We start from the raw sequence: 25,605 nt of genomic DNA, 5'->3' as shown, positions 1-25,605 counted from the left end.
TGGTTTGATAGGACTACATATAGGAGCAGATTACCTACCTGCCTGTCTTTGACCACAAATCTATGACGCCAGCGGAGGTGAACTACAGGAAGATGGCCTGTGGGCGGCTAGAGTTATCTAGTTTAAATGTTTAAGTTATTGTTATGCAAGTTTGAGTTGAACCTTATTTATGTAATATTAGTCCTGCCTGCTTGCTTCTCCTTCTTAAATGATATAGCGGTGCTCCCGCAAGGTTTTCAAAAAAAAAAAGAAAGAAATTACCTACCTGGCTGTCGCTACTTTACTAATAACCACTAATAATCAAGCAATATGAGCACTCTGATTTTAATAGGATTAATTGATCGAATTATTATGTCCAGGCTGCTTAAAAAAGATTTGTAGCAACGCTTCGTTTTTTCCAGCGGCGGGTCAGAAGGTAACCCGCTCCTGCAAACAGAGCGGGGGTACTGTAGCATCGGCCCCGGCCCTAGAAAGTATTTTTAGAAGCGGGTTACGCCATTGCCGCCCCTACAAATGGGCATCATTTTCAGAGCGGGTGATGGCGTCACCCATCCCTAAAAATGCAGTTAGGTTGAAGTCAAAATTTTTCATATGATCTCGGTTGAAGTCAAACTTTATACAAAAATTGTAGAAAATGACGAGATCTAAAATTTTATAGTTGATAATTTTTCATTTAAGATCATTTAATGGTTCAAAAAGTATTATGAACCTATATATATAGCTATGACTATATAGCATCTCATACAACTCAAGTCATATTTTAAAGTTTCAACAATCTTAACCTTTATATACACTGAAATATACTTGACATATTTTTTTATCTATATTTTTGTATCTATAGTTCACAATACCCATGGTGTAGAAGTTTTAATTTTTTGATTTGTTTTGCTATATGTAAAGATTTAAATGAATTTTTAGAATAAAATTGAAAAATATTTTTAGAGGCGGTTGACGCCATCACCCGCCCCTAGAAATGTCGTTTCTAGGGGCGGGTGATGGCGTCAACCACTCCTATAAATCAATTTTAGAGTTAATATAAAAGAATAGCGTACCTATAGAGTCACAAGTGACTGTGTAGTGTGGTGGAGAAGAATGTACGTGCGAGGCTTACGTATGCGGTTTGAACTCCGGGTGATGCAATTGTGTATATTTCGTTAAAAAAATTGTAACTCGATAGTACAAGGGCTGGTTGGCTGCAATTTATTTTTCTTTTTTATTTTACTGCTTTCAATTTTTTTATATTTTTACTTTTTGGAAATGGATTTGTAGGGCGGGTGACCCGCCCTAAAATCTTATTTTTAATTACGAGAAGTAGGGGCGGGCACTGCATCCACCTAAAATATATTTTTCGTAGTAGTGAACAACGACCATCCATGCATTGATCCTTCTTGCCACTTGGCTGGAATTGGAACTCGGAAATGGCACCTCCCATTTCCAACGATGTACTGCTAATATCCTGGTGAAAGATGCTGAAGATTTGAAATCGAAGCCAATCACATTCACATCCTCCTATATATCACCACACACATAGAGGACGAAGAGGAAGAAAAAAATGTGCAGAGAATGTTGCCACATAACCAATGAGCGAGATTGATCTTGCTGCAAAAAAAATGGCTGGCAGCAGACACAAGCGTTAGTTCCTACCTCGTCGTCCTTTCCTTTGCTTCCCATTCACTACTCCTACTACTCATGGGGCAAGTGGCAGGGAACAGTGCCGTGGCCCACCTCACAGTCCTCCATCAACGAGGGCTACTACTAATCAGCACATTGAGCTAATCTAATCAGCACTGTACAGTACCAGTACTCTGCTAGCGTGCCTACCTTGGACAACAGCCTTGCCTTTGCTTAGGGCCTGTTCGGATCCCATGGAAAGAGAAAGAGAAAGTGCAAAACTTTTGCTCTTTTGCACTTTTTTTGCACTTTTGGATCCAAACACCCCAAAGTGCAAAAGGGCAAATGCTACGTAATTTTGCTAATTATGGATTAATTAGGCTTAATAGATTCGTCTCGTCATTTAGTCCTCATCTATGTAATTAGTTCTTTAATTAAACTATATTTAATACTTCTAATTAGCGTCCAAACATCTGATGTGACAGGAGTAAAAATTTTACCATTTGCCCTTTTGCCATTTGCCCTTGATCCAAACACCACCTTAGTCGAAAATCGAGCTTTCACCGGTACTAGTATACTGCGACACTGTGCTCCGGCTCCAGCTGGAACTGTAGCGCCGCTTTCACCGTGGACGGGAAAAGAAAGCAACGGCGTAAAAGGCGCCGTTTGGGAGCAAGCGCAACTGTCCTGCCCCAGAGAGAGAGAGGGGGGTAAAACTGTAAAAAGGTGAGGCCTGGCAGCCCGGCTTTCTTTTCACTGCCACAGGACAGGACCGGCGACAGGACAGGACAGCACGCGTGCCGTCCCCCCAGCCCCACCGGAAAGAAAAAACGGAACGGGGGGCATTCCCGTCATTCCGCCGCTGATTTGAGCGCGGCCCCCACCCACCCGCGCGCCGCTCCTCGATGCCCGCGTCCGGTTCCCGGCCGCGCGGGACCCGCCGCCCCCCCCACCCCACCCCCAACGCCCGATTCAATCAGCCGACGCAGCACCGGGTCCCGCCCGGCGCACTGCACCCGGTTCACCATGGCAGGGGCCAGCTCATCCGCCTTCTCTCTCTCTTCCTCCTCCGGTAGCGGTAGTCCCCGGTGGTGGAGTGCAGTGCAGGAGGAGGGAGCGGGCGGGTATATAGGCGTGCAGGTGCAGTACAGTGGCAGGCCGCTTCTCTCTCCTCTCCTTTCTTCCTGCTTGCTTGGCTTGCTGCGGCTGCTGCTCCACGTCTCTGTCTCCGCTTTAAGGCTGTCACCTTCCCCACCCCCCTCGCCCTCCTGCCCCCTCCTCAATTCCACAACCACACCCAAACCCTAGTACTGCTGCCGCGCGCCGTAGTAGGTGCCTGCTGCTGCCGCGTCCCATCCGTCCGCCGCTGCCCTGCTGGGACTCCGGCTCCTGCCTGCGCGCTCGCCGCCGATCGATGGGAGCCGCCGCGGGAGGCGGCTCAATTGCGGGGAGGCTGTGACCTTCTGTCGTGCGTCTGCTCCGGCGGCGAGAGCTAGGGAGCCTTACGGGAGGCCCCGGCGGCGTTTGCTTCCTGTCTCTGCAGGTCAGAGCTAGGATCTACTGTACTAGCTAGGGTACGTTCCAGTTTGGTTTTGCGTTTCTGCTCGTCTCTCGCCATGCCCGTGCCTGTGTAGATCTCGCTTTTGGTGTCTTCGTCCTCTGGATTCGATCACTTCATGTGTAGTATGGCATTTCTGGGTCGGCAACTTTTTTTCTGGCAAAGGCCACTGCTACCTTTAACAAACATCTACATTTCGCCTTCCCTCTATTCTGGGAACCCATCTCCCCAATTTTAGACCATTTTTGTGGTGTGCATTTCCATCCCTCCTATGCAGTTATATATGGTGTAGGCGGCAAAATTCACTTCACAATTCTCCACTTCCTTTTCCTACCCAGGGATCTTCGCCAACGTACTGGAACCTCAAGTGTTGCTTGTCAAGGGCAGGGCAGGGGACAACTAAGGAGGAGGAGGAGGAGGACGAGACTCGAGAGTTGTGTGGTCAGGACTTCGCGTCGGCAAGGGAACAATGGCTGCGGCGGTGGCGATGCGAGGGGGAAGCAGTGACAGCGGTGGATTTGATAAAGTTCCCGGGATGGACTCGGGGAAATACGTGCGTTACACCCCGGAGCAAGTCGAGGTACTCGAGCGGCTCTACATCGATTGCCCCAAGCCAAGCTCCTCACGGCGGCAGCAGTTGCTGCGCGAGTGTCCCATACTTGCCAACATTGAGCCAAAGCAGATCAAGGTTTGGTTTCAGAACCGAAGGTAATTGAAGCAGGCACCCATAACTTGCTAGTAACTTCGACCTGACTACAATGCATTCCGTGTTTTTCTGAACTGTGCCTGTCTTGCTATAGGTGCCGTGATAAGCAGCGGAAGGAATCCTCTCGGCTTCAGGCTGTCAACAGAAAGTTGACGGCAATGAACAAGCTCCTTATGGAAGAGAATGAGCGTCTTCAGAAGCAGGTCTCTCAGTTGGTTCATGAAAATGCGCACATGCGCCAGCAGCTGCAGAATGTAAGTTTTCAACACGCTGGCCTTGTTAGTGCTCAAAGTCCTTTGTTCATACCGTATTAGTATTAGTACTACATATGTTGAGTGGCGAGTTATGTGAAGTCCAGTTCCGTGCATTATTTTGTACCTTGAGTGTTGTACTGTACCAGTAGCGGCTGACTTTCAGATAATGCCAACAAACTCATGGCAATGACATGTTAATTCCACCTTAATTAAGCTGTACTTTACCATTACAATTTCCTGATAACATCCATTGATTGGATACAGACATCATTGGCCAATGATACAAGCTGTGAATCAAATGTGACTACCCCTCCAAACCCTATAAGGGACGCAAGTAACCCTTCTGGGTAAGTAAATCATTCTGGGAGTCACGAGAAGGATCCTTGTTGCATAACCTTGCCTTTTTTTTGATAATGCAATTTTTGTTCTTGATCCAGACTCCTTTCGATTGCTGAGGAGACCTTCACAGAGTTCCTCTCAAAGGCTACTGGGACAGCTATTGATTGGGTCCAGATGCCTGGGATGAAGGTTATATGCCAACTCTAGTTTCTCGTTTTTTAGCTTGCATACCAAATTTTCTTTTTCAGATAAGTGCCAGGTGCTAACTACATAATGTTTTGTGATATTAGCCTGGTCCGGATTCGGTTGGTATTGTGGCCATTTCGCATGGTTGCCGTGGTGTTGCTGCCCGCGCCTGTGGTTTGGTGAATCTAGAACCAACAAAAGTAAGTATTTCAATTGTTTGGGACTTCATGCTACAGTTATGAGCATCTCTCGTTTGTTCTTTGTTCTAGTGTGTTCATCTGCAAGTGTTTTGCGTCATCTGGGTATGATTAGACACTTATATATTCATTTTTTTTGTAGCCTAAGTCCCTGAGCAGCCTAATAAAAACTCCTAAATCTTTATTTGAGTACAGATGCCCTTGAATATTTTCATATTTAACCTACCAACCAATGCCAAATTTTAACTGTTAAGTGTAGTATTTGCTTTCGAGAAATTCTGTTTATGATATGACTGTGTTCTGAAGGTCATAGAGATCTTGAAAGATCGTCCATCTTGGTTCCGTGATTGTCGAAGCCTTGAAGTGTTTACAATGTTTCCAGCCGGAAATGGGGGAACAATTGAACTTGTCTACATGCAGGTGGGCAATTTTATTTTGCTCCGTTCATGATGTTTATTGAGCCTTTCTACTGAACTGCATGACTCATTTTGTGGGTGCTATTATTGTTATGTTCCTACAGATGTATGCCCCAACAACTTTAGTCCCTGCACGTGATTTTTGGACGTTACGATACACAACAACAATGGAAGATGGCAGCCTTGTGGTATGTGTGAATCTGAACTGCAATTCTATTTGTTAAACCTTGGTAATAAATGAGCCAGGACACTATATTTGCTAATCTTCCTCCATCTCTAAGGTCTGTGAGAGATCCTTGAGTGGTTCCGGGGGTGGTCCAAATGCAGCCTCTGCACATCAATTTGTAAGAGCCGAGATGCTTCCAAGTGGGTATTTAGTTCGCCCATGTGAAGGTGGGGGTTCGATCGTGCATATAGTGGACCATCTAGATCTCGAGGTCTGGTTCCCACTTTGTTTTTTGTATTTTAATCCTTAGATGCTTTCAGTCTGTATGCTGTCCATTTATGATTGTATCTGTTTCTTCTTTCAGGCTCGGAGTGTTCCTGAAGTGCTTCGACCACTTTATGAGTCTTCTAGAGTAGTTGCTCAGAAAATGACTACCGTGGTACATGCTTGCAATTTTTTGTTCCAATGTTTTCAGTTTAAATTTGTTAATTTCGTCAATGGGATTGCCAATCATCAGTTTGTGGGAAGCTATTTATTCATGATTGAAAAAGTCTCTTGTATATGTACTAAAATGAGTAATTACATCTGTACACTTGATTGAAGTTAGTTCTGTGGATGTGTTCGAAACTTCAAATAGCTCGTTGTTGTCACTATATTTGATGCTAAAATTTACAAGCTGCTATATGTATCCAGGCACTGCGGCACCTTAGACAAATTGCTCAAGAAACAAGTGGGGAAGTAGTTTACGCCTTGGGCAGGCAACCTGCAGTCCTAAGGACTTTTAGTCAAAGGCTGAGCAGGTAAGTTTTTATCGAACTTTCATCCCAACTCTCGTGTAGAACTTGTTGTCCAGTTAAAAACATCGAATTTCATATGCTTCTGGTAGGGGCTTTAATGATGCCATTAGCGGTTTCAATGATGATGGCTGGTCTATAATGGGGGGAGATGGAATTGAAGACGTTGTAGTTGCTTGCAACTCAAGCAAGAAAATTAGGAATAACAGCAGTGTGGGGATTGCATTTGGAGCCCCTGGAGGCATTATTTGTGCAAAGGCGTCCATGTTACTGCAGGTAAGGGTGATCACTATGTTGCGAGTTACCTCCAGTATGTGTATAGCTTTCATATTTAGAAACAAAAAGGAAAATGACAAATGGATTGCTGAGGCCTGGCTCTGCTAAATGTTAAGTATAAGATCGTACTACTTGATTTGGACTTTAATGTTAAGTATAAGATCGGACTACTTGATTTGGACTTTAATGTTAAGTATAAGATCGTACTACTTGATTTGCATATGAGATGCTATAATTGTTTCTATCTTTTGGATTTGACTTAATTATTGTACCACAATTTAGTGCTATGCGAAAAGTGGCACAATAGATGAATTTTTGGTCGTACAAGAGTATTGTACACAAGAGATTTATGGATTATGCTGAAATGCTGTGGTGGACTGGTGGGTGCTGCACCCTTCTGTCTGGTGATTGGAAGAGGTCCTGCCCAATTTGAAATAGAAAATATGATATTGATCTGAGTGTTTTTAACTTGAGAATTCCCAACATAGCTTTCTCATATGCAAAAGCTTCCTTTTCTTTTAAGAAAAAAGAAGAATGAGCCATGCTAAATCCTTACATGTTTCTTTATTGCTATTCTAGAGTGTCCCACCGGCAGTGCTGGTTCGGTTTTTGAGGGAGCATAGATCTGAATGGGCCGATTACAACATTGATGCCTATTTGGCTTCATCACTGAAGGCCAGTGCGTGCTCACTTCCCGGGTTGCGACCCATGAGATTTTCTGGGGGCCAGATGATCATGCCACTAGCTCACACAGTGGAGAACGAGGAGGTATGTTTGCGGTTACTTATATGGAAAAACATGTGTCTTTGTGAAACCTTTAGTGCTATAATTGAACTGAAATGATATAAATTACTAAAACTGAATTATTTGGTTTCCTTCACACTGACTTTGTTATTCCCACTGTTAGTGTCATTCTCACTGTTGGCTACAAATGCTAGATGTACCATGTGACTTATTCAATGTTCAAAAGAGCGCTAGGCGTTATCAAGGCGGTGACCCACCGCCTAGAGCCTAAGCAAGCCTAGACGTTTCAAGGCGTTTTTCTAGGCGTTAGCACATACACACATATACATTTTTATTTTGTTATACACATACATGTGTCTCTAAAAGAAAAAGAAAAATAAGAAGCTGATGGGCCTAACTTTGGAAAAAGCCCAACCCACCTCCCAGCCTCCCCCTTATCCACTCACCCTGGGATCTAATCTACCGTCTCCTCTTCCTCTGCCGCCCGCTCGCCCGCCCGTCTCCTCTTCGTCCTCCACCGCCCGCCCACCCGTCTCCCCTGCCTCCTCCTCCGCTCGCTCGCAGGGGTCTCGTCCTCCTCCGCCCGCCAGCCCCTGCCTCCTCTTCCTCCTCCACCCGCCCGCCCCTGCCTCCTCTTCCTCCTCCGCCGCCGCCAGCCCCTGCCTCCTCCGCCGCCCGCCCCTGCCTCATCCCCAGGTTGCCGGATCTGCACGTAGGGACACCGGGTCGCCGCCTAGGGCCCGCCTACACCCCAAGGCACCGCGGTACCCCGGTACCCCTCCTCCCCCGCCGGCGCCGACGAGCTGGCGCCGCCTAGGGGTCCACCTATGCCTTAGGCTAGGCGGGACTCCCTCGCCTGGCGCATAGTCGCGCCTAGGCGGCCGCCTAGTGTCGCCTTTTTGAACACTGGACTTATTAATTACTGTCAATGACTAGTGAATAATTCACAGATTCTTGAAGTTGTGCGCCTTGAAGGACAATCTCTTACTCATGATGAAGCTCTTCTTTCAAGGGACATCCACCTTCTCCAGGTAATATTCGAGTCCTATCGCTTAACAAAAAATGTCTAGTAGGCTAGTAGCACAATAACAATGTTAATTGGTAGCTTCTCAATATTATGTTTATAGGATCTTTGACTTAAAATTATTCGGTATGCTCTTAGGATATGGTGGTTTATATTTGGTTAATTGTATCTTTTACAGTACATCAAATGATCTAATCTGACAGCCGATTGTGTAAAAACTGGTCCATGTCTGTTTAGTAATAGTAATTGGAGTCTTTGAACAAAGAAATAGGTCCAGCATCCAGAGTATCCTGAGCAATTTTTAGACTATGTATTGTTAATTTGTTACTCCCACTTTTAAATTTATGATGTGTATGAAAGGGTTGACCTTCCAACAAAACTATTTAGTTTATATCATTTATGAATTGCTAACCTCTCCTTTGTATTTTTTATATCATTTATTTATGAATTGCTAATCTCTCCTTTGTTCATTTAATTTTCAGCTTTGCACTGGAATAGATGAGAAATCTGTGGGTTCCTCCTTCCAGCTTGTGTTTGCACCAATTGATGAACATTTTCCAGATGACGCTCCCTTGATTTCTTCTGGCTTTCGTGTCATACCCCTTGATATGAAAACAGTTAAGCATCGCCAACGACCATACTTTTTCTTTCTATTCTTTCCCCTTAGGCACTGCTTGGTTTCCTTGTTGCAATAATTCTTAGTAGATTAAGCTTTGCAATTATCCACAAAAGGTCACTAATATGCTATAACTTAATTCGGATCAAGCGTAAAATTGTTCATCTGCCACTTCACATTCTTTTTCGAATAATAGTGTATTCACCGCAAATCATTATATGTTTGGATCTTTTGTTTGTTTTTGTTTTCAGCATGTCATGTTTTTCCCATTTTGCTATTCAAACACTCACATTTCTGCTATTGACATATTGTATCAAGGGATTGTAATATTTTTTAGAAAAAAATTCCCTGTTCTAGCTAACTGTAATTTGTTACCTAGTTTAGTTTTAAAATATACGAAAGTTTTTGTCCGCTGCAATTCCCTCTCCACTGCAGTTCTTGACCATTGTATCTCATGCAGGACGGTGTATCCTCTGGTAGGACACTAGATTTGGCATCTAGTCTTGATGTGGGCTCTGCTGCACCCCAAGCCTCAGGGGATGCATCTCCAGATGACTGCAATTTGAGATCTGTGCTGACAATCGCCTTTCAATTCCCTTACGAGATGCACCTTCAAGACAGCGTTGCAACTATGGCCCGTCAATATGTCCGCAGTGTTGTTTCTGCTGTGCAAAGAGTTTCCATGGCTATATCTCCCTCCCAGTCTGGTCTAAATGCTGGGCAGAGGATGCTTTCTGGCTTCCCTGAAGCAGGCACACTGGCTAGATGGGTTTGCCAGAGCTATCAGTAAGTGAAGTTATAGTTCCCATTCTATGCCATTTCTGATATGCCACTCAAATGTTTTGATTCTTTTCAACTGTAAGCTCATGGTTGTTTTCTGGGGCTCCAATTCAGTTACCATCTCGGCATGGAGTTACTTAGCCAATCAGATGAAGCTGGTGAGGCATTGTTGAAAATGCTCTGGCATCATCCAGATGCTATTTTGTGCTGCTCATTTAAGGTTCCGTAAAACTCTGACTCAAATCTTAACTTTTGGTGATATATTCAACATACTTCAAAATTAGATCCTTCTGCCCATGTTGTTTATGCTTTTGCACTAAAACATCCGTGCTGCCTTTTGAACCTAAAAAAAACTCGACCCTAGGGGAGAGAAACATCCGAAGGCATTTGCTTGAAAGGTCGAGAAAAGGCACGCTTCAAACCTAATAACAAACTTATTGTTTCAGGAGAAACCTATGTTTACGTTTGCCAACAAGGCAGGGCTTGACATGCTGGAGACATCCCTTGTTGCCCTACAAGATCTGACTCTAGACAAAATCTTCGACGAGTCTGGAAGAAAAGCATTGTTCTCAGATATCTCAAAACTGATGGAACAGGTTAGAACTGCTTCGATGCACACCCGACATCAATGCATCCTTCAGTCTGGAATGTCCATATATGATGAATAGTTATCATGCTCTTCAGTTTGGAATGCCCATATATGATGAATAATTTTCATGTTCGTATTCCTTGTTTTAGGGCTACGTGTACCTGCAGCCGGGCGTGTGCATGTCAGGAATGGGTCGCCATGTTTCATTCGATCAAGCTGTAGCGTGGAAGGTGCTAGGTGAGGACAGCAACGTCCACTGCCTGGCTTTCTGCTTCGTGAACTGGTCCTTTGTGTGATTCTGAGCGGGTCTCTGCGATTAGCAGATCCATTTTTGTATGATCTCGACAAGGGAAATCATCAGCCGTGCACTAGTTCTAGGTCTCGAATCCAGTGTATTTTATGACGAAACTGGAGGTTATGCAAAGTCTGATCTCACTTTCATTTGTCTCCCGACCATAAGCTGGCTGTTCATATTATTTTGCTCAGGACGATGCTAGCATGTGGTTGATTTATGCATCGAACCTGGCGCATCAGAACAATCTTTGAACTTTCGTTTCTCTCAGCCTTGACTGCTTCTCCTCCATTAAGACGGAACTTGTCCAGATTCAACAAGGCAAGCCAATCGGCACCTGGAAGAACAATGCACGCTGTAACTGCTGCGTGATAGGAGAGGATGGTTGGCAATTAGCAACGTGGAAGGATAAGAGGGGCACATGTTTGACACGTTTAATCGCAGTATCCTTTGCATTCAACCGCAAAACCGAACTTTTCAGAGCAGAGCTGAAGATCGCTGAGAGCATTCAACCGTCGAAGAACCACCACGTGCTTACAACAGGCAGCCATTCAGAACTTTAAAGGAAACTCAAAAGTGCTTAGGAGCTCTCATCCATCATCACCACCCATCATTTGCAGCTTAAGCCTCCACTAGATTACAGCTCTACACATTTCTCGTAATCAAAAAATAACTTGCAAACGTGAAACACACACTTGTTGCAAAACTCAATTTGACTGGGATTCGACCAAATCCTTGTAAAACTGAAAACTGGAGCACATGGAGACCAATAAGGCACGTCAGAGACTCAGAGTTCACGGAAGAGCACGTCTCTCATGGCAGATGGCAACAATGGATGAGATGTGCAAAATTATGATTCTTTCTTCTCTTCAGGCTCTGGTTCCTTCTTCTCCTCGGCGGCCTCTTCAAATGTCTCTCCCGGGACAAGCTCAGGGACATCATCATCATCCTGTGCAGCTGCGCTGGCACCAGTCTCAGCACCAGGCACCTGCTTCTGGAACTGCTCAGCAAGCCTCCGAAGGTTGTCCAGGTTATCAGGGCCTGAAGAGGAGTAAGCCAAGGTTAGGCAAGCAATAACAGGAGTTGTTTCACAACAAGCAGAGGCAATTAATTGAAGTGCATTCAACAAAACAATGTAGAAAAATTCATACCCAGTTGGTTAATAATCGTTGGCAGCAGGTCCTGCAGACCTGTTCAAACAAGAAAGCAATGATTAGGGGCACAGAACCTCCAATATAACAGAAACGAAAACCTTTCAGATACACCACGTTGAAGAATTGTAATGGAATAACAAAGATGCTTTAAACACATAAGGAACTAAAGGCATTACATGTTTAAAAAAACGAGGCTATTCATATTCACATCATTCGTTAGTTGCGACCCTTGCTCTTACAGCATGTCAAGAGTAATTCTAAGTTAAGAAGGTAGGCAAGACCAACCATTAAGACATTGGACATAAGAACCAAGACATAATTATACCATGTCTCAGGCACCAGCTATGAATTTGTGCAGACTGTATAGTATAAATAGAAGGGTACTCAACAACGATCAAGCATGCATAGATTCCAAAGAAAATTATCGACTCACTTTTCGTCTGTGGTACTCCACTGACTACCCATGTATTTGCAGGAATGGATGCTTGCACTGCAGCAAACAGAAAGATTGACAATGTTAGACAAAGTCAATGACCAGCAGAAGTTAATGCATCAGCATGGCAAGATTTCACCTTTAGGGTTCTGAAATTGGATCACAACATCATCCTTGAAAATGTTGACCTCCTCAATACCAGGAATAGTGTTCACTCCGATTCTTTTTAAAGTACTTTGAAGCCTCTTGTCATCGGTGGTTGTGGTCTTGTGAACTGCCTTCTTCTTCCTGCCAACAAAATTTCCTCATACGTTATCAGTATGGAACTACGGGTCCAGAAGAAACTCCATGACAACACATTATTGTTAGTAGGGAGGGGAGGATATGGGCCCAAAAGGATCTTTATCACGATACAAGCTTAGGTGCTTAGGTATCTACGTATATATCTAAAGGAAGGATATGTTCCTGCACAAGTTGCCACAAAAAGGATGCAGTTTCCCCACCGTACATATGGATGCTCAATATGTGAGTTAGCACAACATAAACTTCAATAATGCCTACTTGCCATTTCGGATAACAGTGTGATATCAAAAGCACACTTTAGCTATTGCCTCTTGTAATTATATTGTACCAAATACCTATGTGAATTGTAATGGCACTTGCAATGCTAAATATTTTGGAGGTCATTCCCATGTGACAAATGTAAACGCTTTCATACTAATCACTAACACTGTAACACATGTGAAAGCAGGAAGAGAACAAGGAAGCACCTGCGCATGCTGCCCTTTCCTCCGGTGCGCACAGCGCCCGCCATCTTCTTGAGCTTATCCACATTCATCTGCAAGACAAAAGTCACATGAGGCACAGAGGCAGACGATAGAGACAGCAGGGACCAGTCATAATACATAGTGAGAGAGCACGAGGCAGCCGCGCTTGCGCAAATCCAGCGGGGGCTTTTCCCAACCGTACACCCGAATCTACCAAAACGGCAGATAGGCAAATCAGGCTGCTAAATCCAATCTCACAAGTCCTTGCTGCTTGCTCGAGGGCTAAATCTAGGCCACAGACGGAACAGATTGCGAAGATTGAGCGCACAACCAATACAACAATACCGACCAATGGAGCAATGAATCGACGGAACCGCACATAAACAGCGGTCCAACCCTAGTAAAGAAAAACATGGCAAGAGGGCGGGGAGAGGAGAGGGGCATCGGCGGTCTCGCTAACCTTTGCTAGGCGGTGGCGGCGGCGGGGCGGAGAGGACGGCGTGGAGGAGGAAGAAAGAGGGGGAGAGGGGGGGTTGGGGGGAGGGGGGATTAGCAGATAGGGGACTCGGGCGGACGGACGGCCTCCGCGTTAGGGTTTTAACAAACAACCGGCCAATCCTGGCCGTCCGCCTGCGTCGGAATGGACGGACGCCGTCCTGTGCGCACCGCGTGAGGTGGTTGGGCTCGGGTTTTCGGGCATGGGGCCCGTTTTGTTCTACAAAGTGCATCCTAGTACCTATTCGTACAATACAGACATCATCATACGCTCATAGTACAAATGGCACACATCGTCAGGCAGGATCTTGAAGCAAAGCGACTTCGGCGCGCCAAAATTTGTCCCACTTACTCGCTTCATTTTTATTTACATATCATATTAGGTTATCCTAAATTTTTGATCAAGTCTGTACAAAAATATAGCAACAACTATATTATCCAACATATGCACTATCAAATATATTTCATGGTGGATTCAATGAAACAAATTTGGTATTATAAATATTATTATTTTTTCTATAAATTTAGTCAACGTTGACCAAATTTGACTTAGAACAACCCTAATACGGCATGTAAATAAAAACAGAGGGAGTATTAGCACGAAACAAAGCATGGCTGGGCTGACTTTCAGTCATGCTTAAACCTAACGCTCTTGTGATAGAGTGCAAATAAAGGAGGCAAGAGAACAGCTCAATGCAATGCGAACATTTTCATCTTTCAGAATTCCAACGGTGGCCTGTTTCTTCTTCTCTCCACCTTTGTGCGGTGCCCTCCAGCCATCATGCACCCTTTTTGCCGACCTGGTTTTTCTTTTTTTTTTGGCCATGAACAGAAAAAAAGATATCATCATTTAGTTCAGAAGAAAAGGACACGGCATAAAACTGGAAGCAGACGCAACAACAGGATTAATCGCAAAGTGTCAGAAGGTACCGATGAACTGTGACGAGACTGCTGTCGGATTTTCTCTAGGCCTTGCTCATCTATGGGAGGCATGGGGATGCTGATTCTACAAAATTCCTTCTCTCTGCACAAGCAAACCGTAGCACTTGTTTTCAGAGAATGGCTATACTCAAATCAGTATATTTCATTTGCTTCAAAAAAAATCAGTATATTTCATCAGTCGGTATGTGTTTTGATTTACCTCGTTACTATAGCATCCATGTTAGTTTTCACGTAGTGAAAGTAGTCTGCAGTATCGTTGCCCAACTGCCCAAAACAAAACCAATGCAGTTTATTGCCTTGAGAAAAAACAAAACTACAGGGAGGTTACTCCCATGATGAAACTGTAGAGACTAAAGAACCTTGTGACATCAAGTGTCTGACAAAGGCTTAAACGTATAAGTCAATGTACGGCATGACAAAGCATACCTCTCCTGCTTTTATGTTCTCTTCTATTTGTTGCATAAAAATATGACTATCCCGGAGAAGCTCTCTAGTACTCTTGGAATCTAGAGCCTCTGTAACATAACGGAAAAAGGTAAATCAGCCATTCGCAAAGTTGGTTGGGGAATAGCATTTACAGAGCAGCGGTAACTAAATTTTATTGAAACTTACCTGTCCAGGCTAAATAAATTTCAAAGTTGGGGCTAACCAAAATGTTACGAGCAATACTTGAATTCTTGGCAAATTGAATAGCATTATAATTCAGGGGAAAAGGGCATAGATTACTGACTAGATGAACAACCTCAATCAGCAAGCCATTAATCTAAAAGATCAAGAATGAGATTAAGGGAGGAAGAATTCTTCGATATTGAATAGGCAAACTACTTTATCAACAGTACCTTTGGAAAGGGGATACATGTTGTTATTTTTATTAGCGCCCTTAGTTCCCTGCCCCTGTCCAATGAGATGGTTATTAAGTCAAAGGAAGATGCACAACGCGTCACATATTACAAGTTAGTAATGAAGGTTATGAAAAGCACGCCTCTATTGAAAAAAGACCAAAATTCACAGGATGGCGTTTTCATGCCAATCGGAAAGATAAAATGCAGATATTACTGTGATGGCGTCACATGATCCAATTAATCAGGCCAAGCAAGTTCAACTATATGCCCTCTTTTCTTCCTAGATAATGGCATCTCTCAACATCAGATTAGCACAAAGAATGAATTCTGCAAGTTAATATCTATGACATGCGCTTTCACAATAAGATATGATAGTCCTTATTTATGCTGTTATGTCATACTGGTATGAAGTATACCAAGCTGAGTTTTGTTGTAACTGTTGAATTCAGAATCACATATGCTTTTGCATGCTTACCTTCTTAACCTTTACCCCAGAAGAATCTTTCTCTACCAACTCTGCATTATTCTTGGCAATTTTTTCCTTGTTCTAGAACACAAAAGAGAATCGGCAGATGATCTTTTATTTATTTAAGCACAAGAAACCGTGCTGTGTACATATGCCCCCAATTCAAGTAGGAAATCAGTCACCTGCAACCACCGCCATCGCAGGGCGACATCCTTTGCAGTCTTGTTGGGCAGATGGAATGCGATGTTGATACACATGGTGGCACTGTCATGCTTGGCATACCTTGCGAAGAACAAATTCAGATAGAGGAACAGCGGGACCGGGGAGTACATCAAACGACCATATATAGTAAAGAGACTAGCTTGCATTGGTGGTATGGGAAAAACAGAAGACGGATTTGACGCAGACGATCGCAAGTACCATTGAAGGCGGTAGAGCAGCTCTCTGTGCTCCTCCTCGGACCACACTCTGCTCGCGGCTTCGTCCTTGGCGAACTCTTCCGCAGTACGGACCATTTCGGCCACCTTTTTCATCATGTCCACCATCCCGTGCTCGCGCAACGCCGCAGCAGGCTCCGGAGGCGCTTGGCTTGGCCCGGTGGCCGGGGCTCCCACCAACAAGGCGTTCGTCCCGGCGGGCGGGGTTACCGGCACCGGCAGCGAACAGTCCATTCCCCAGCGGTGGTGAGCGCCCGCTTGGAGTTGATTCGTGGCCCCCGACCCCGAGTCGAGAGGTGCTTGGCTCGTCCACGGCGAGTCGATGACGTCCAGCAGCCGCCGACCCCCAGCCTGGTCGGGGAGGCCGCCGTCGCCGTGGATCCACTGGTGGCCGCACAACCTCCGTTCCTCGGCTTCGAGCGCCAATGGTCCTCTGACCCCCGTGGTCAACATGTCGTCGCCGCCAAGCATCGATAGGTCCAGCGGCCAGCAGCTTCCATCGGCGCTGATCAGGGGCGGGGAGGCCGCCGGGCATTGGTCGTTGATCCCCGCCCAGCAGCCGCTGCTCGGTGGCGGCAGGGGCGATCCGACCGCCGCCTCCGGGCCGCGCGGAATATTCCAAAAATCAAATCCGCCTTCCTCCATCGCAGCAGAAGGAAGCTGCAGGCTGCAGCAGAGCAATCAAGGTCGTAGGGTTTCGCTGTAATGAGATGGCGGCAGCGCTAGGGTTCGGGGACAAGTGCGGAGGCGGGAGGGGAAGGTGGACAGGGCCGCGCCGCGTTGTCGTAGGAGACGTGCCCGTTGGGCGTCCCCGTGGCAATCGGTTGGGAGTTGCCGAGTTGGTTGGCATGTCGAGGCGGCCAGAGTGTCCCGTGTCCGTACTCGTTAACTCCCAGGATAATCTTTGGCTGTGACGGATAATAACTGCTTCTAAGAGTGACATTCTTTCGTGATTACAATTAAACCTAGCACTCTGGTAAATAAATTGGAGCCCTACAAAGGATGCATACTTCTACATGCTATCTAGCAAAATGGCAGTCTGACAGTGCATAATAATCCTGAATAAGCAATGGCAAAAACAAAAACTTGTGTTGGGAGCTAGACAAAACAAGGACATGTCTATTATGGTGCCAATCACTAAACGACGACAGAAATCCATGAGCTAGCGCCTGTGTGAAGGGGAAGTATTATTCCTAAATTCAACAGGTTGGAACAATTTCTCTTATGAATAATAGAAAGCTTGCCAAAATTGCTTCAATAAAATTGTAAAGCATAGGGAACCTAACACCTATTCCCTGTAGGCAATGAACTTTGCAATGTCATCAAGCCCAGCTTCTCTGTAACACTCAGCAATCCGGTCCACCACATCATCCCAGTTACCATCCACATATGCTAAGTCCATTAGAAATGCTGCCTCGTCAAGGACCACCTGGGCGTGACCGGGAAAGCAGCAAAGGTGATGGCGTCAGCCAAGAAAATATTGGCCACTACAATCACAAGTTAAAATGAGAACTGTCAACACAGACCTGTTCTGGAGCTTTCCCTTTCTTCAGATCCTCACGCTTACCCTCCTCGGTTATCTTCTCTCTTATAAATTCGATCTGCTCATCCTCCCACCCAGCTAATTCAGCAGCCTCCTGTCTCATTGAAAAGTTGTATCTGTTAGTCTTTAGTTTCAATAACAAGTGACCTTAAGAGAACAGGGAAATATTTGATGGGTGATAGGCATATAGGCAAAACATGAAAAGGCCAGAGAAATCATACTTCGTAACTGCAGCCTAGTGTCCACCATGGTGACTTCAAAGCCACACGGGCTGAATCTTTGGCTTCAGATGTACGCCCGACTCTTAACAGCAAAAAAAAAAAACCTAGATAAATTAGGAATAGAGGTAACATTAAATTCCACTCAGGCCTTTGTGCATGGGAACTATATTACATTAAAATTTATGGCACTGCAGTGGCTTCTCAGGCCTCTGTGCATGGGAAATATATCACAGTTAAAATACATGGCACTGCAGTGGCTGCAGATGGCAATGCATAACTGACTTTTTCAGGCCAGAGAGTTCAGATTTGTTTTAGAACAAATTCTACATGTGCCCAATATTTTTTTTCTTGCATGTTGCAATTAAATCAGGAAATTAAACTGCTCATGTTACGTAATACCTTTTTAAAATCTCTGCATTGAACACAAAGGGTCTTCCAAATCCGGGAAATTGATCTCTAGTGTAGAATTCTCCAGTGATAAGAGCTGAGACCTGAAGAGAAAAACTGAAGCATATTAAAAATCAGTATCCAAAGAAGACTGGTGCATCTCTTAGAAGATCTAGGAGTTTTACATTATCTCCTTTTCCCAGATGGTGTAATGTTTTCCTCTCTATAACGTCAGGGAAAAGTCCAACCTACAAAAAAGCATCAGTACAAAAAGCTGTCTTCTAACTCAGTAATTAGGAACTAATGTGTATCTCTCAACCTTCTTCAACAAATAGACATCAAGATTCGCCAGCTGTGACTCTTTGAAGTCACCTTTAGTGTAAAGGTTTTCACCAGCTTCGTCCACAGCAGCCCATATATCGTCACCAGCATTAGCATTGATGTCAGCCTCAACAAGTATTCTGTGAATATATTGTTTCACCTGATAAATATGAGTAAAAATGTGTATAGAAATTTATCATGTACCTTTCATTTACAATAATAAGTCAAGGCACTAGTAACAAGAAACAATATAAACTTACATTCTTAGCCAAAAGCCACAACCCATGCTTACGAACTTCCACTACAGGCATCTCCATCCTGAAGGGCAAGTGGATACGAACGCATAAACATTAATTAGATTGCCACTGTCAAAGATTTATAAAATGGATATAAAATTCACAGCACATGGGGTGGCAATGTACCCAGTTGGAGCAGTTGGCCATCTAAGTAGGGATGTTAAATTACCTACATTTTGACAGATGATGTCAGGTAAAGCCAGAGACTCAGAGACTTCTCAAACCTAGATCACAAATGTTTGTTATCAAGCAATTCGCTCAAACTATAAGGCATTCAAACCTGCTGGACTTTCTGATAAGGGAATAACCACCGGAATCAAGCCTCTTTTTGCTCCAGGAGAAACAATCATTTCACCTGTCAAATATATTTGTGTGGTCAAGATCGAGAGGGTCCTAAGTCCCAACAGCTAGATTTCAACAGTGTGATTTCTGCGGCCAAAAATCTACCAGAGACTCGAATTCGTAACAATTTGCCACTCTATCAGGCTGGTAAAAGGGCCCCCATTCAGACATGCACCGCGGATGGACAACAGAGAAGCAACCATAAAAGAAAGTAATGCAAGTGTGATATTTTGCGTCCTACCTCGTGCCTGAAGCACATTCAAGAGAGAGTTGAGATGCTCCGGGGGATCCGTTGCGGCGATTTCCTTAACAAAGGATGCATGGTCTGGATTTCAGCAGGAAAATTGTTAGAAACCCAAATGCCATTAAGGGAAGAAATGGATTTGTTGGCACTCCAATAGCGTGATTCTAGTTAATTACAAGGACAATCCAAACGAAGGGGCATCAGAACGCACTAAGACACACAAGATCAATTGGCCTCTTTCAAAAAAAAAGGATCAACTGGTGAGGGAAACGCCACTGGCACATGAATGGAGGCAATTTTGCCACTAAGTAACGACGACATGGGTTTTATCGACAGCCGTCAGTGGCCAGGGGCATACTAATAATAAACAGTACTACTCATTTACTAATCACTTGGATTGCTACTGAGTAAATGCGAGACGGAGGCAAGGCTACCAATCAACGAGAAGCACGAAGGTTTTTGGCCTCACCGGAGGCAGTAACGGCGGCGGCAGGGGAGGCGGCCGAGGAGGCGCAGCGGGCGGCGACCAGGGAAGCCCCGAGCGCGCGCCGCCCCAGCAGCACGGACGCGAAGGCCCCCCTGCTCACCGGTGGTCTCATCCTCTCGATCCGGTGGTGGTGGACGGCGGCGACCTCACCTGACTGAGCCGCGGCCTGTCTGTCACCTGCTGTGTGTGGACTCCGCAGCGACACGACGCACAGCACCGCCCTTCTGGGCCTCCAGTGGGCTACGGATGGCCCAGCAGGGAGGCCGAGATAAAGCCCGTGGCATGGTGATGGCTGGCCGTATGCGGGTGGCGTATGCGGGCGGGAGGCTCCGCGGCTGGCGCGCGAGCTTCTCTCCCCACCACACCACATTCTCCCTCCCTGGTCCTCTCCTCCCTCCTCTCTTCTCAACGGCCAAACCAAACCAAACCAGGACTTCCAGCCCAATCTGTCTCCTCTCCTTTCTCATCGACGGACGGACTTCCAGCGAGAAACCGAGCAAGGAGACAAGGACGACTACAAGGGGCCGGGCATCCAGGTACCTTTCGCTGCCTCCATGTAAATTTCTCGCCTCCCTGCCGGTGCATTGCCGAATCAATCGCCTTAGCTTGTTGAATTTGGAACGAAGAACGAGCCTGAATCCTTTTTTCCGAAAGACAAGGAGGAGCCTGAATCGATTGAGAGGCCACTCGGCCATGCCTGGGAGCCATGAGGTACCGTACCACCCAATTGCGTGAGCAAGGACCAATCAATCGCGTTTGCGTTTGCGTTTGCTTTTGCATTTGCATTTGTGGTGATACATACAGATTTTCAGTTCCTCGGACGCAAATTGGCTTTTACTACTTTCTTACTAACAGCCTCTCCATCAGTTACAGGCAGCGGCACAATGTGAAGTAATGCAAGGCTCATCCATGATTGATGATTGTTTCTTCTCCTGTGGTCGTCAGACTTTTCTTCTACATCATACACCTATGCTGCGGCTGCGGGATGGAGGAAGCTAACCTTCAAGGGCCCTCCATCGCTCCCGCATCCACCTCTCACCAAGACGCCCAAGACCAACACCAAGATGAAACGCCGCCGCAGGAGCAGGAGCAGGAGCAGATCAGCAGCAGCTACAAAGCCTCAGAGATCGCCACTCGCTTCATCGAGGTCATCGATCCCAAGTCGCACGTCGACACCGCCGCGCCCATCGATTCCGTCAAAGGCGCCGTCACCAAATTCGGGGGCATCCTTGATTGGAGAGAGGTGTGGCTCGTATATATTATATTGTGCAATTCCAATCCTTTTCTATTATTTTCAGATGATTTCTTAGTATGCACCCACATTTCATGGCACAGAAACGCAAGCGAGCCCATGATGAGTGCGACAAGGTGCAGGAAGACGTCACGGAGCACCACAGGAGATCAATGGAGGCAGAGGCCGGCAGCGCACAGGTTCTGCACGAGCTGAGGACCACCACGAGCGCGGCCGATAAGCTGAGGCTCAGCCTCAAGAAGGCGCAGATTGAGGAGGCCCAAGCGCGCCAGGAAGCCGAGCTCGCCGACCGCCGCCTCAGGGAGTTGCAGCGCGGCGCCAGCGAGAGAGCCGCGGCGAAGGCGGAGCTGGAGGGCGCGCTCGCGGACCTGCAGGCGGCGCGAGCGGAGCTCCAGTCGCGGGAGAAGGTGTGCGCAGCCGCCGCGGCCGAGGCGGCAGCGGTGGAGGCGCGAGCGCGGGAGGCCGCCGCGGAGTCGCGGGAGACTGGCAAGGCCGTCGAGGACCTCGCCGCCGAGCTCTTTGCGCTGAAAGCGGAGCTGGAGTCTTCGCACGCCGCCCTTGTGGAGGCGGAGGAGAAGAGACTGAGCCTCGCGTTGGCATTGGAGCAAGACAAGTCGCAATGGCAGATGGAGCTGGAGGATGCCCAGCAGGAGGCCAAGAGGCTACGAGCTGAGCTGATGGCGGCCTGTGATGTCGAGATGAAGGCGGAGGCGGCTTCCGAACTGATGGCGAACCTAAAAGCCGAGCTGCTCGCTTGCGCCGTCGAAGAGGACGATAAGCCCACGGTGAGCTCCCTGCCGATGCTGGAGAAGATCAACAAGGAGCTTGAAGACGTGAAGGCGAGCGTCGAGAGGGCCAAGGACGAAGCCAGGTGCCTGCGCGTCGCCGCCGCCTCGATGGGAGATGAACTGGCCAAGGAGAAGGCGGAGCTCGCCGCGCTGCGGCGGAAGGAAGCGCTCTCGTCAGCATCAATCCCTTCTCTCAACTACGAGTTGAGCCGGGTGACCTCCGAGCTCGCCGCGGCGGAGGCAGCAGCAAAGGCGGACAAGGACGAGAGCAAGATGGCCGAACAGATAGGCGAGGCGCGGCGAGAAGCGGAGGCGGCGAAGGCGAAGGCCCGATCTGCTCGCGAGGAGGTTGCGAAGGCCAGGGAAGAGGCCGGCGTGGCGAAGGCCTCCGTCACCACCATGGAGGCGCGGCTGGAGGCGGTGAAGCGGGAGATACTCGCCGCCGCCACGTCGGAGGAGATCGCCACGGCCTCGGCGGCCGCGATTCTGCAGGAAAGCAGGCCGTCGAACAAGTCACAGCAGAGCGAGGCCGCCGTCGAAGGGGGCGTGACACTGACGGTGGAGGAGTACGACGAGCTGAGCCGGAGAGCGCGGGAGACGGAGGAGATCGCCGGGAAGCGGGTGATGGAGGCGGTGAAGCTGATCAAGGAAGCCAAGGACGCGGAGGTGCGTAGCCTGGAGAAGCTCGCGAAGCAAGACAGGCAGAGCGAGCAGAGGCGGCAAGCGCTTGAGGCGGCGACGCTGGAGGCCGAGGAGGAGGAGTTCGGGAAGCTTTCGGCGGAGCGGGAGCTCAGGCAGTGGCATGCCGAGCACGATCCGCAGCGGCGCGCGGCCGGCGAGACCGAGTCGCCCCGCGCGGGGCTCGCTGAGATCTCCGTGCTCAACGACCCGGGCGCCGGCGACGGGCGCGGGAATCCTCACATACTGAGCCCGAGAGGAGGATACATGCCGAGGACCGAGCTGATGGCGTCGACGGCGGAGGCGGATGCGAGGCAGAGGAAGACGACGTTCTTCCCGCGAATGGTCATGTTCTTGGCGCGAAAAAGAGCGCAGTCTTGGAAGTGATCACTATCCTTTTGCTTCTCTTTTGGTGTGCGTACACGGCTTGCCTACTCCGTCCGAGCAGATCAACGATGCATGTGTAAATGTGGATTGGTCGCACAGGCTGGCAGATCATTGTTTTATTACTGATCATGATTCCCAATACGCGCATGGTGGGCCTTGCTACCGACCAGAAAAAGGAAAAATGATTTTTGACCTTTGACCAAATCAATAGCCTAGAGTCTGATACGTTTACGTTTGGTTCCAAAATTTACCTCGCTAAAACTAGGGCAGGTCAAAATATTGGCAAGACAAATTTTGAAACTACGCTCCTGATAATTCGCGAAGGCGAAGGCGAAGGCTCAGACTCGACAAGTGCGTGCCCCCACCAAGTCAAACGTCTGCAACCTCCTTATTTTCCCCTTTCCCCAACTCACCCTCCGATCCCCCCCCCAAATCCGCCGCGTCGTCGCCGCCATGGCCGCCGCCGGCAAGCTCCTCCTCCTCGCCGCCGTCGCCGCGGTGTCCCTCATCGCCGCCTCCCCCGGCGCCGACGCGCGCCAGTGCGGCCACGCGCAGACGCTCCTCATCTCCTTCTCCTCCGTCTCCAGGCCCAACCCGGACCCCACCAACCCCGCGCCCCTCACCACCACCGTCGTCACCGTCCTCCGCGTCCGCCGCCTCGGCCCGCACCAGATCCGCCGCACCGAGGCCCTCCCAGCCGCCGCCGCGGCCTCCGAGTCGGAGGTCGCCTCGTCCGTGCAGGAGCGCGCCAAGGACATCCTCGTCGTCGTCTCCGGCCTCCTCTTCGGATTCGGCTGCGGCGCCCTCACCGCCGCGACCATGTACCTCGTCTGGTCGCTCATCGCCTCCACCTGCGCCTCCGGCTACGACGACGTCTACAGCGACGACGAGGACCAACTGTCCGACTCCGAGAGCCCCAAGAAGGCCGGCTACGTCATCATCCACGACGCCGAGGAGTACGGCGCCGGTAAGAACTAGGATTGGGGATCCGTCTTCGGTCTTCCCGAGGGCAACCAAAGGGTTCGCAATAATATTGCATGATTTACTCGGAATTAAATTATGCAGTATAAGCTGTATGCACCTATATATGTCGCGTCTCTCTGATTCTGTCTATGTATGTCGTGTGGGGAAAGGAAATTGAAATTATGAATGAATACGCTCTTGATGTGTTCCTACATAGTCAAACTGAAAGAATTCTTACTTTGTTATTGCAAAACATGCATTACCTTGTTGACTGCCACAGCTAAGCAAAATTCGGTGTTCTTTCTACAAGCCATGGTGTAATTTCTGGTTGCCTGTGCAATCGTAGATTAGAAATGTGCAGAATCTCCTCCCCTGATGGGGTTGTTTGGTTGCCTGTGCAATTGTATATTATGAATGTGTAGAACTTCCTCCCCTGATGGACTTATATCCATTCAATAGTCTTTATATTTGTTTGATAGTCTCGTATGGAGTACATTGCTCCAAAGCAATCTGATTTCTCCTCCACACGGTGACACACTAATGGCAGGATCATTTCATGTTGGAACTTGTCTATGAATATGACCATGCATCCTCTGCAGTTTTCCAGATTTCTGAGAGCATTCTACTTTGGCATCATCTTTAATAGAAAAACATGTAAATTGTTGATTGATTCCACAGCTTAGCGATTTCTTTTTTGGTACGTTACAAGTTATTGATAAATATATGGTTATCTGGTGCAATCGTGTGTCAGTAAATACGCTGAATTTTCTCAGCTAACTGGTGCTATTTGTTTGGTAGGCTATCTATCTTTTTGGGGTGGGATAAAGACTGGTCTGAAGCAGTCTAGTGTTTTATCCGCACAGCGACATAATAATGCTTGTATCATTTCTTTTTGGAACTTGTCCATGAACTTGACTGTGCAACTTCATTAAACAACAAACTGGTGTCTGCATGCTCTGCTTCAATGCCTATCTTCCTTTACTTGGAGGCTCTTGCATTGATTAATGTCATAGGCTCCACAGTGACACCTTTTTAGCTGTGTTTATGTCTTACGAAGATTGCTAAATTAATAATCAAACATTAAGGTTCTTGTCTGCATAACATGATGCCTACTGCTGGGACAACTGAACGGCCCTTGGGGCCTGTTTCTATTCTTATAGTTTATATCGGGAAGTTTTGGCTTCTAGTTTAAATGTGAACTATATATATAAGAACCTCCTCACTCTTCTTTATTTAGGGCTGATCCGTGCGGCAATCTGGTTTGTTGCAGCCGCTACCTTATCTGGTCTAAATCTAGTTTTCTATTTTCAGCTTGGTGGTTTTCCCTATGATGTATGACTTGGAACTTTGTTTTGTGTCTTAGGATATGGAACTAATTGTATGTCGCATCTTTAGAAGTAAGCATTTGGTTTAATCCATTGTGCTTGAGTATGTTAGCAATGTTGTTTTCGATAATCAAATGGTCTTCCTATTGCATTTTTACGCCTTAAGTTTTGTACATAATTATATTGGTCTCATATAAAGAGATGATTGCCTATGATATGTGAACCTTGACAGTCTGTTGTTGATCAGCGATTGTTCCGAGTCAACACTAAGCTTATCATTTTACAGT

At 47.0% G+C, this 25,605-nt stretch overlaps 6 protein-coding genes across 12 annotated transcripts; 3 read left to right on the top strand and 3 right to left on the bottom strand.

The window, feature by feature from the left end:
* The first annotated feature begins 2,736 nt into the window (after positions 1-2,736).
* Positions 2,737-10,741, top strand: LOC112875384 (homeobox-leucine zipper protein HOX10). Of its 4 annotated transcripts, none has more exons than XM_025939218.1 (19): positions 2,737-2,751; positions 3,508-3,877; positions 3,970-4,129; positions 4,394-4,476; positions 4,567-4,657; positions 4,759-4,854; positions 5,158-5,271; positions 5,372-5,455; positions 5,549-5,704; positions 5,798-5,872; positions 6,127-6,233; positions 6,320-6,503; positions 7,083-7,271; positions 8,198-8,278; positions 8,754-8,888; positions 9,348-9,673; positions 9,782-9,887; positions 10,114-10,263; positions 10,406-10,694. In XM_025939218.1, the coding sequence occupies exons 2-19, from the start codon at positions 3,639-3,641 to the stop codon at positions 10,550-10,552; spliced, it is 2,523 nt and encodes an 840-aa protein (XP_025795003.1). In that variant the 5' UTR covers positions 2,737-2,751; positions 3,508-3,638; the 3' UTR covers positions 10,553-10,694. The 4 variants fall into 4 exon arrangements, with proteins under 4 accessions (XP_025795003.1, XP_025795002.1, XP_025795001.1 ...); XM_025939217.1 differs by lacking the exon at positions 2,737-2,751 and adding an exon at positions 2,793-3,154; XM_025939216.1 differs by lacking the exon at positions 2,737-2,751 and adding an exon at positions 2,793-3,185.
* Positions 10,742-11,098: 357 nt separating this feature from the next.
* On the bottom strand, positions 11,099-14,206 carry LOC112874012 (basic transcription factor 3-like). Of its 3 annotated transcripts, none has more exons than XM_025937148.1 (6): positions 14,104-14,206; positions 12,906-12,973; positions 12,275-12,423; positions 12,136-12,192; positions 11,700-11,738; positions 11,099-11,589 (listed from the first exon to the last, which is right to left on the bottom strand). In XM_025937148.1, the coding sequence occupies exons 2-6, from the start codon at positions 12,971-12,973 to the stop codon at positions 11,399-11,401; spliced, it is 504 nt and encodes a 167-aa protein (XP_025792933.1). In that variant the 5' UTR covers positions 14,104-14,206; the 3' UTR covers positions 11,099-11,398. The 3 variants fall into 3 exon arrangements, with proteins under 3 accessions (XP_025792933.1, XP_025792934.1, XP_025792935.1); XM_025937149.1 differs by lacking the exon at positions 14,104-14,206 and adding an exon at positions 13,363-13,445; XM_025937150.1 differs by lacking the exon at positions 14,104-14,206 and adding an exon at positions 13,041-13,264.
* Positions 13,872-17,015, bottom strand: LOC112874011. 2 transcript variants are annotated; one of them, XM_025937146.1, is made up of 8 exons: positions 16,068-17,015; positions 15,830-15,929; positions 15,657-15,728; positions 15,179-15,233; positions 14,766-14,854; positions 14,539-14,603; positions 14,328-14,421; positions 13,872-14,206 (listed from the first exon to the last, which is right to left on the bottom strand). In XM_025937146.1, exons 1-8 carry the CDS (start codon positions 16,727-16,729, stop codon positions 14,177-14,179), a joined length of 1,167 nt encoding a protein of 388 aa, XP_025792931.1. In that variant the 5' UTR covers positions 16,730-17,015; the 3' UTR covers positions 13,872-14,176. The 2 variants fall into 2 exon arrangements, with proteins under 2 accessions (XP_025792931.1, XP_025792932.1); XM_025937147.1 differs by lacking the exon at positions 15,657-15,728.
* Positions 17,016-17,154: 139 nt separating this feature from the next.
* On the bottom strand, positions 17,155-20,310 carry LOC112874010. Its single transcript, XM_025937145.1, has 11 exons — positions 19,908-20,310; positions 19,436-19,519; positions 19,133-19,207; positions 18,979-19,021; positions 18,817-18,874; positions 18,555-18,716; positions 18,421-18,483; positions 18,248-18,339; positions 17,849-17,930; positions 17,611-17,721; positions 17,155-17,513 (listed from the first exon to the last, which is right to left on the bottom strand). The coding sequence occupies exons 1-11, from the start codon at positions 20,293-20,295 to the stop codon at positions 17,373-17,375; spliced, it is 1,299 nt and encodes a 432-aa protein (XP_025792930.1). The 5' UTR covers positions 20,296-20,310; the 3' UTR covers positions 17,155-17,372.
* A 19-nt stretch (positions 20,311-20,329) lies between these two features.
* LOC112874008 (protein WEAK CHLOROPLAST MOVEMENT UNDER BLUE LIGHT 1-like) lies at positions 20,330-23,169 on the top strand. Its single transcript, XM_025937144.1, has 3 exons — positions 20,330-20,461; positions 20,793-21,168; positions 21,261-23,169. Exons 2-3 carry the CDS (start codon positions 20,842-20,844, stop codon positions 23,028-23,030), a joined length of 2,097 nt encoding a protein of 698 aa, XP_025792929.1. The 5' UTR covers positions 20,330-20,461; positions 20,793-20,841; the 3' UTR covers positions 23,031-23,169.
* A 225-nt stretch (positions 23,170-23,394) lies between these two features.
* On the top strand, positions 23,395-24,302 carry LOC112878268. Its single transcript, XM_025942711.1, has one exon. The coding sequence runs from the start codon at positions 23,484-23,486 to the stop codon at positions 24,006-24,008; it is 525 nt and encodes a 174-aa protein (XP_025798496.1). The 5' UTR covers positions 23,395-23,483; the 3' UTR covers positions 24,009-24,302.
* Positions 24,303-25,605: the final 1,303 nt, after the last annotated feature.

Source organism: Panicum hallii, chromosome 9 (genome assembly GCF_002211085.1).
Source record: "Panicum hallii strain FIL2 chromosome 9, PHallii_v3.1, whole genome shotgun sequence".
Classification (NCBI taxonomy): domain Eukaryota; kingdom Viridiplantae; phylum Streptophyta; class Magnoliopsida; order Poales; family Poaceae; genus Panicum; species Panicum hallii.
Note: the sequence above shows the minus strand (reverse complement) of the source record. Positions and strands in the feature narration are given on the sequence as shown.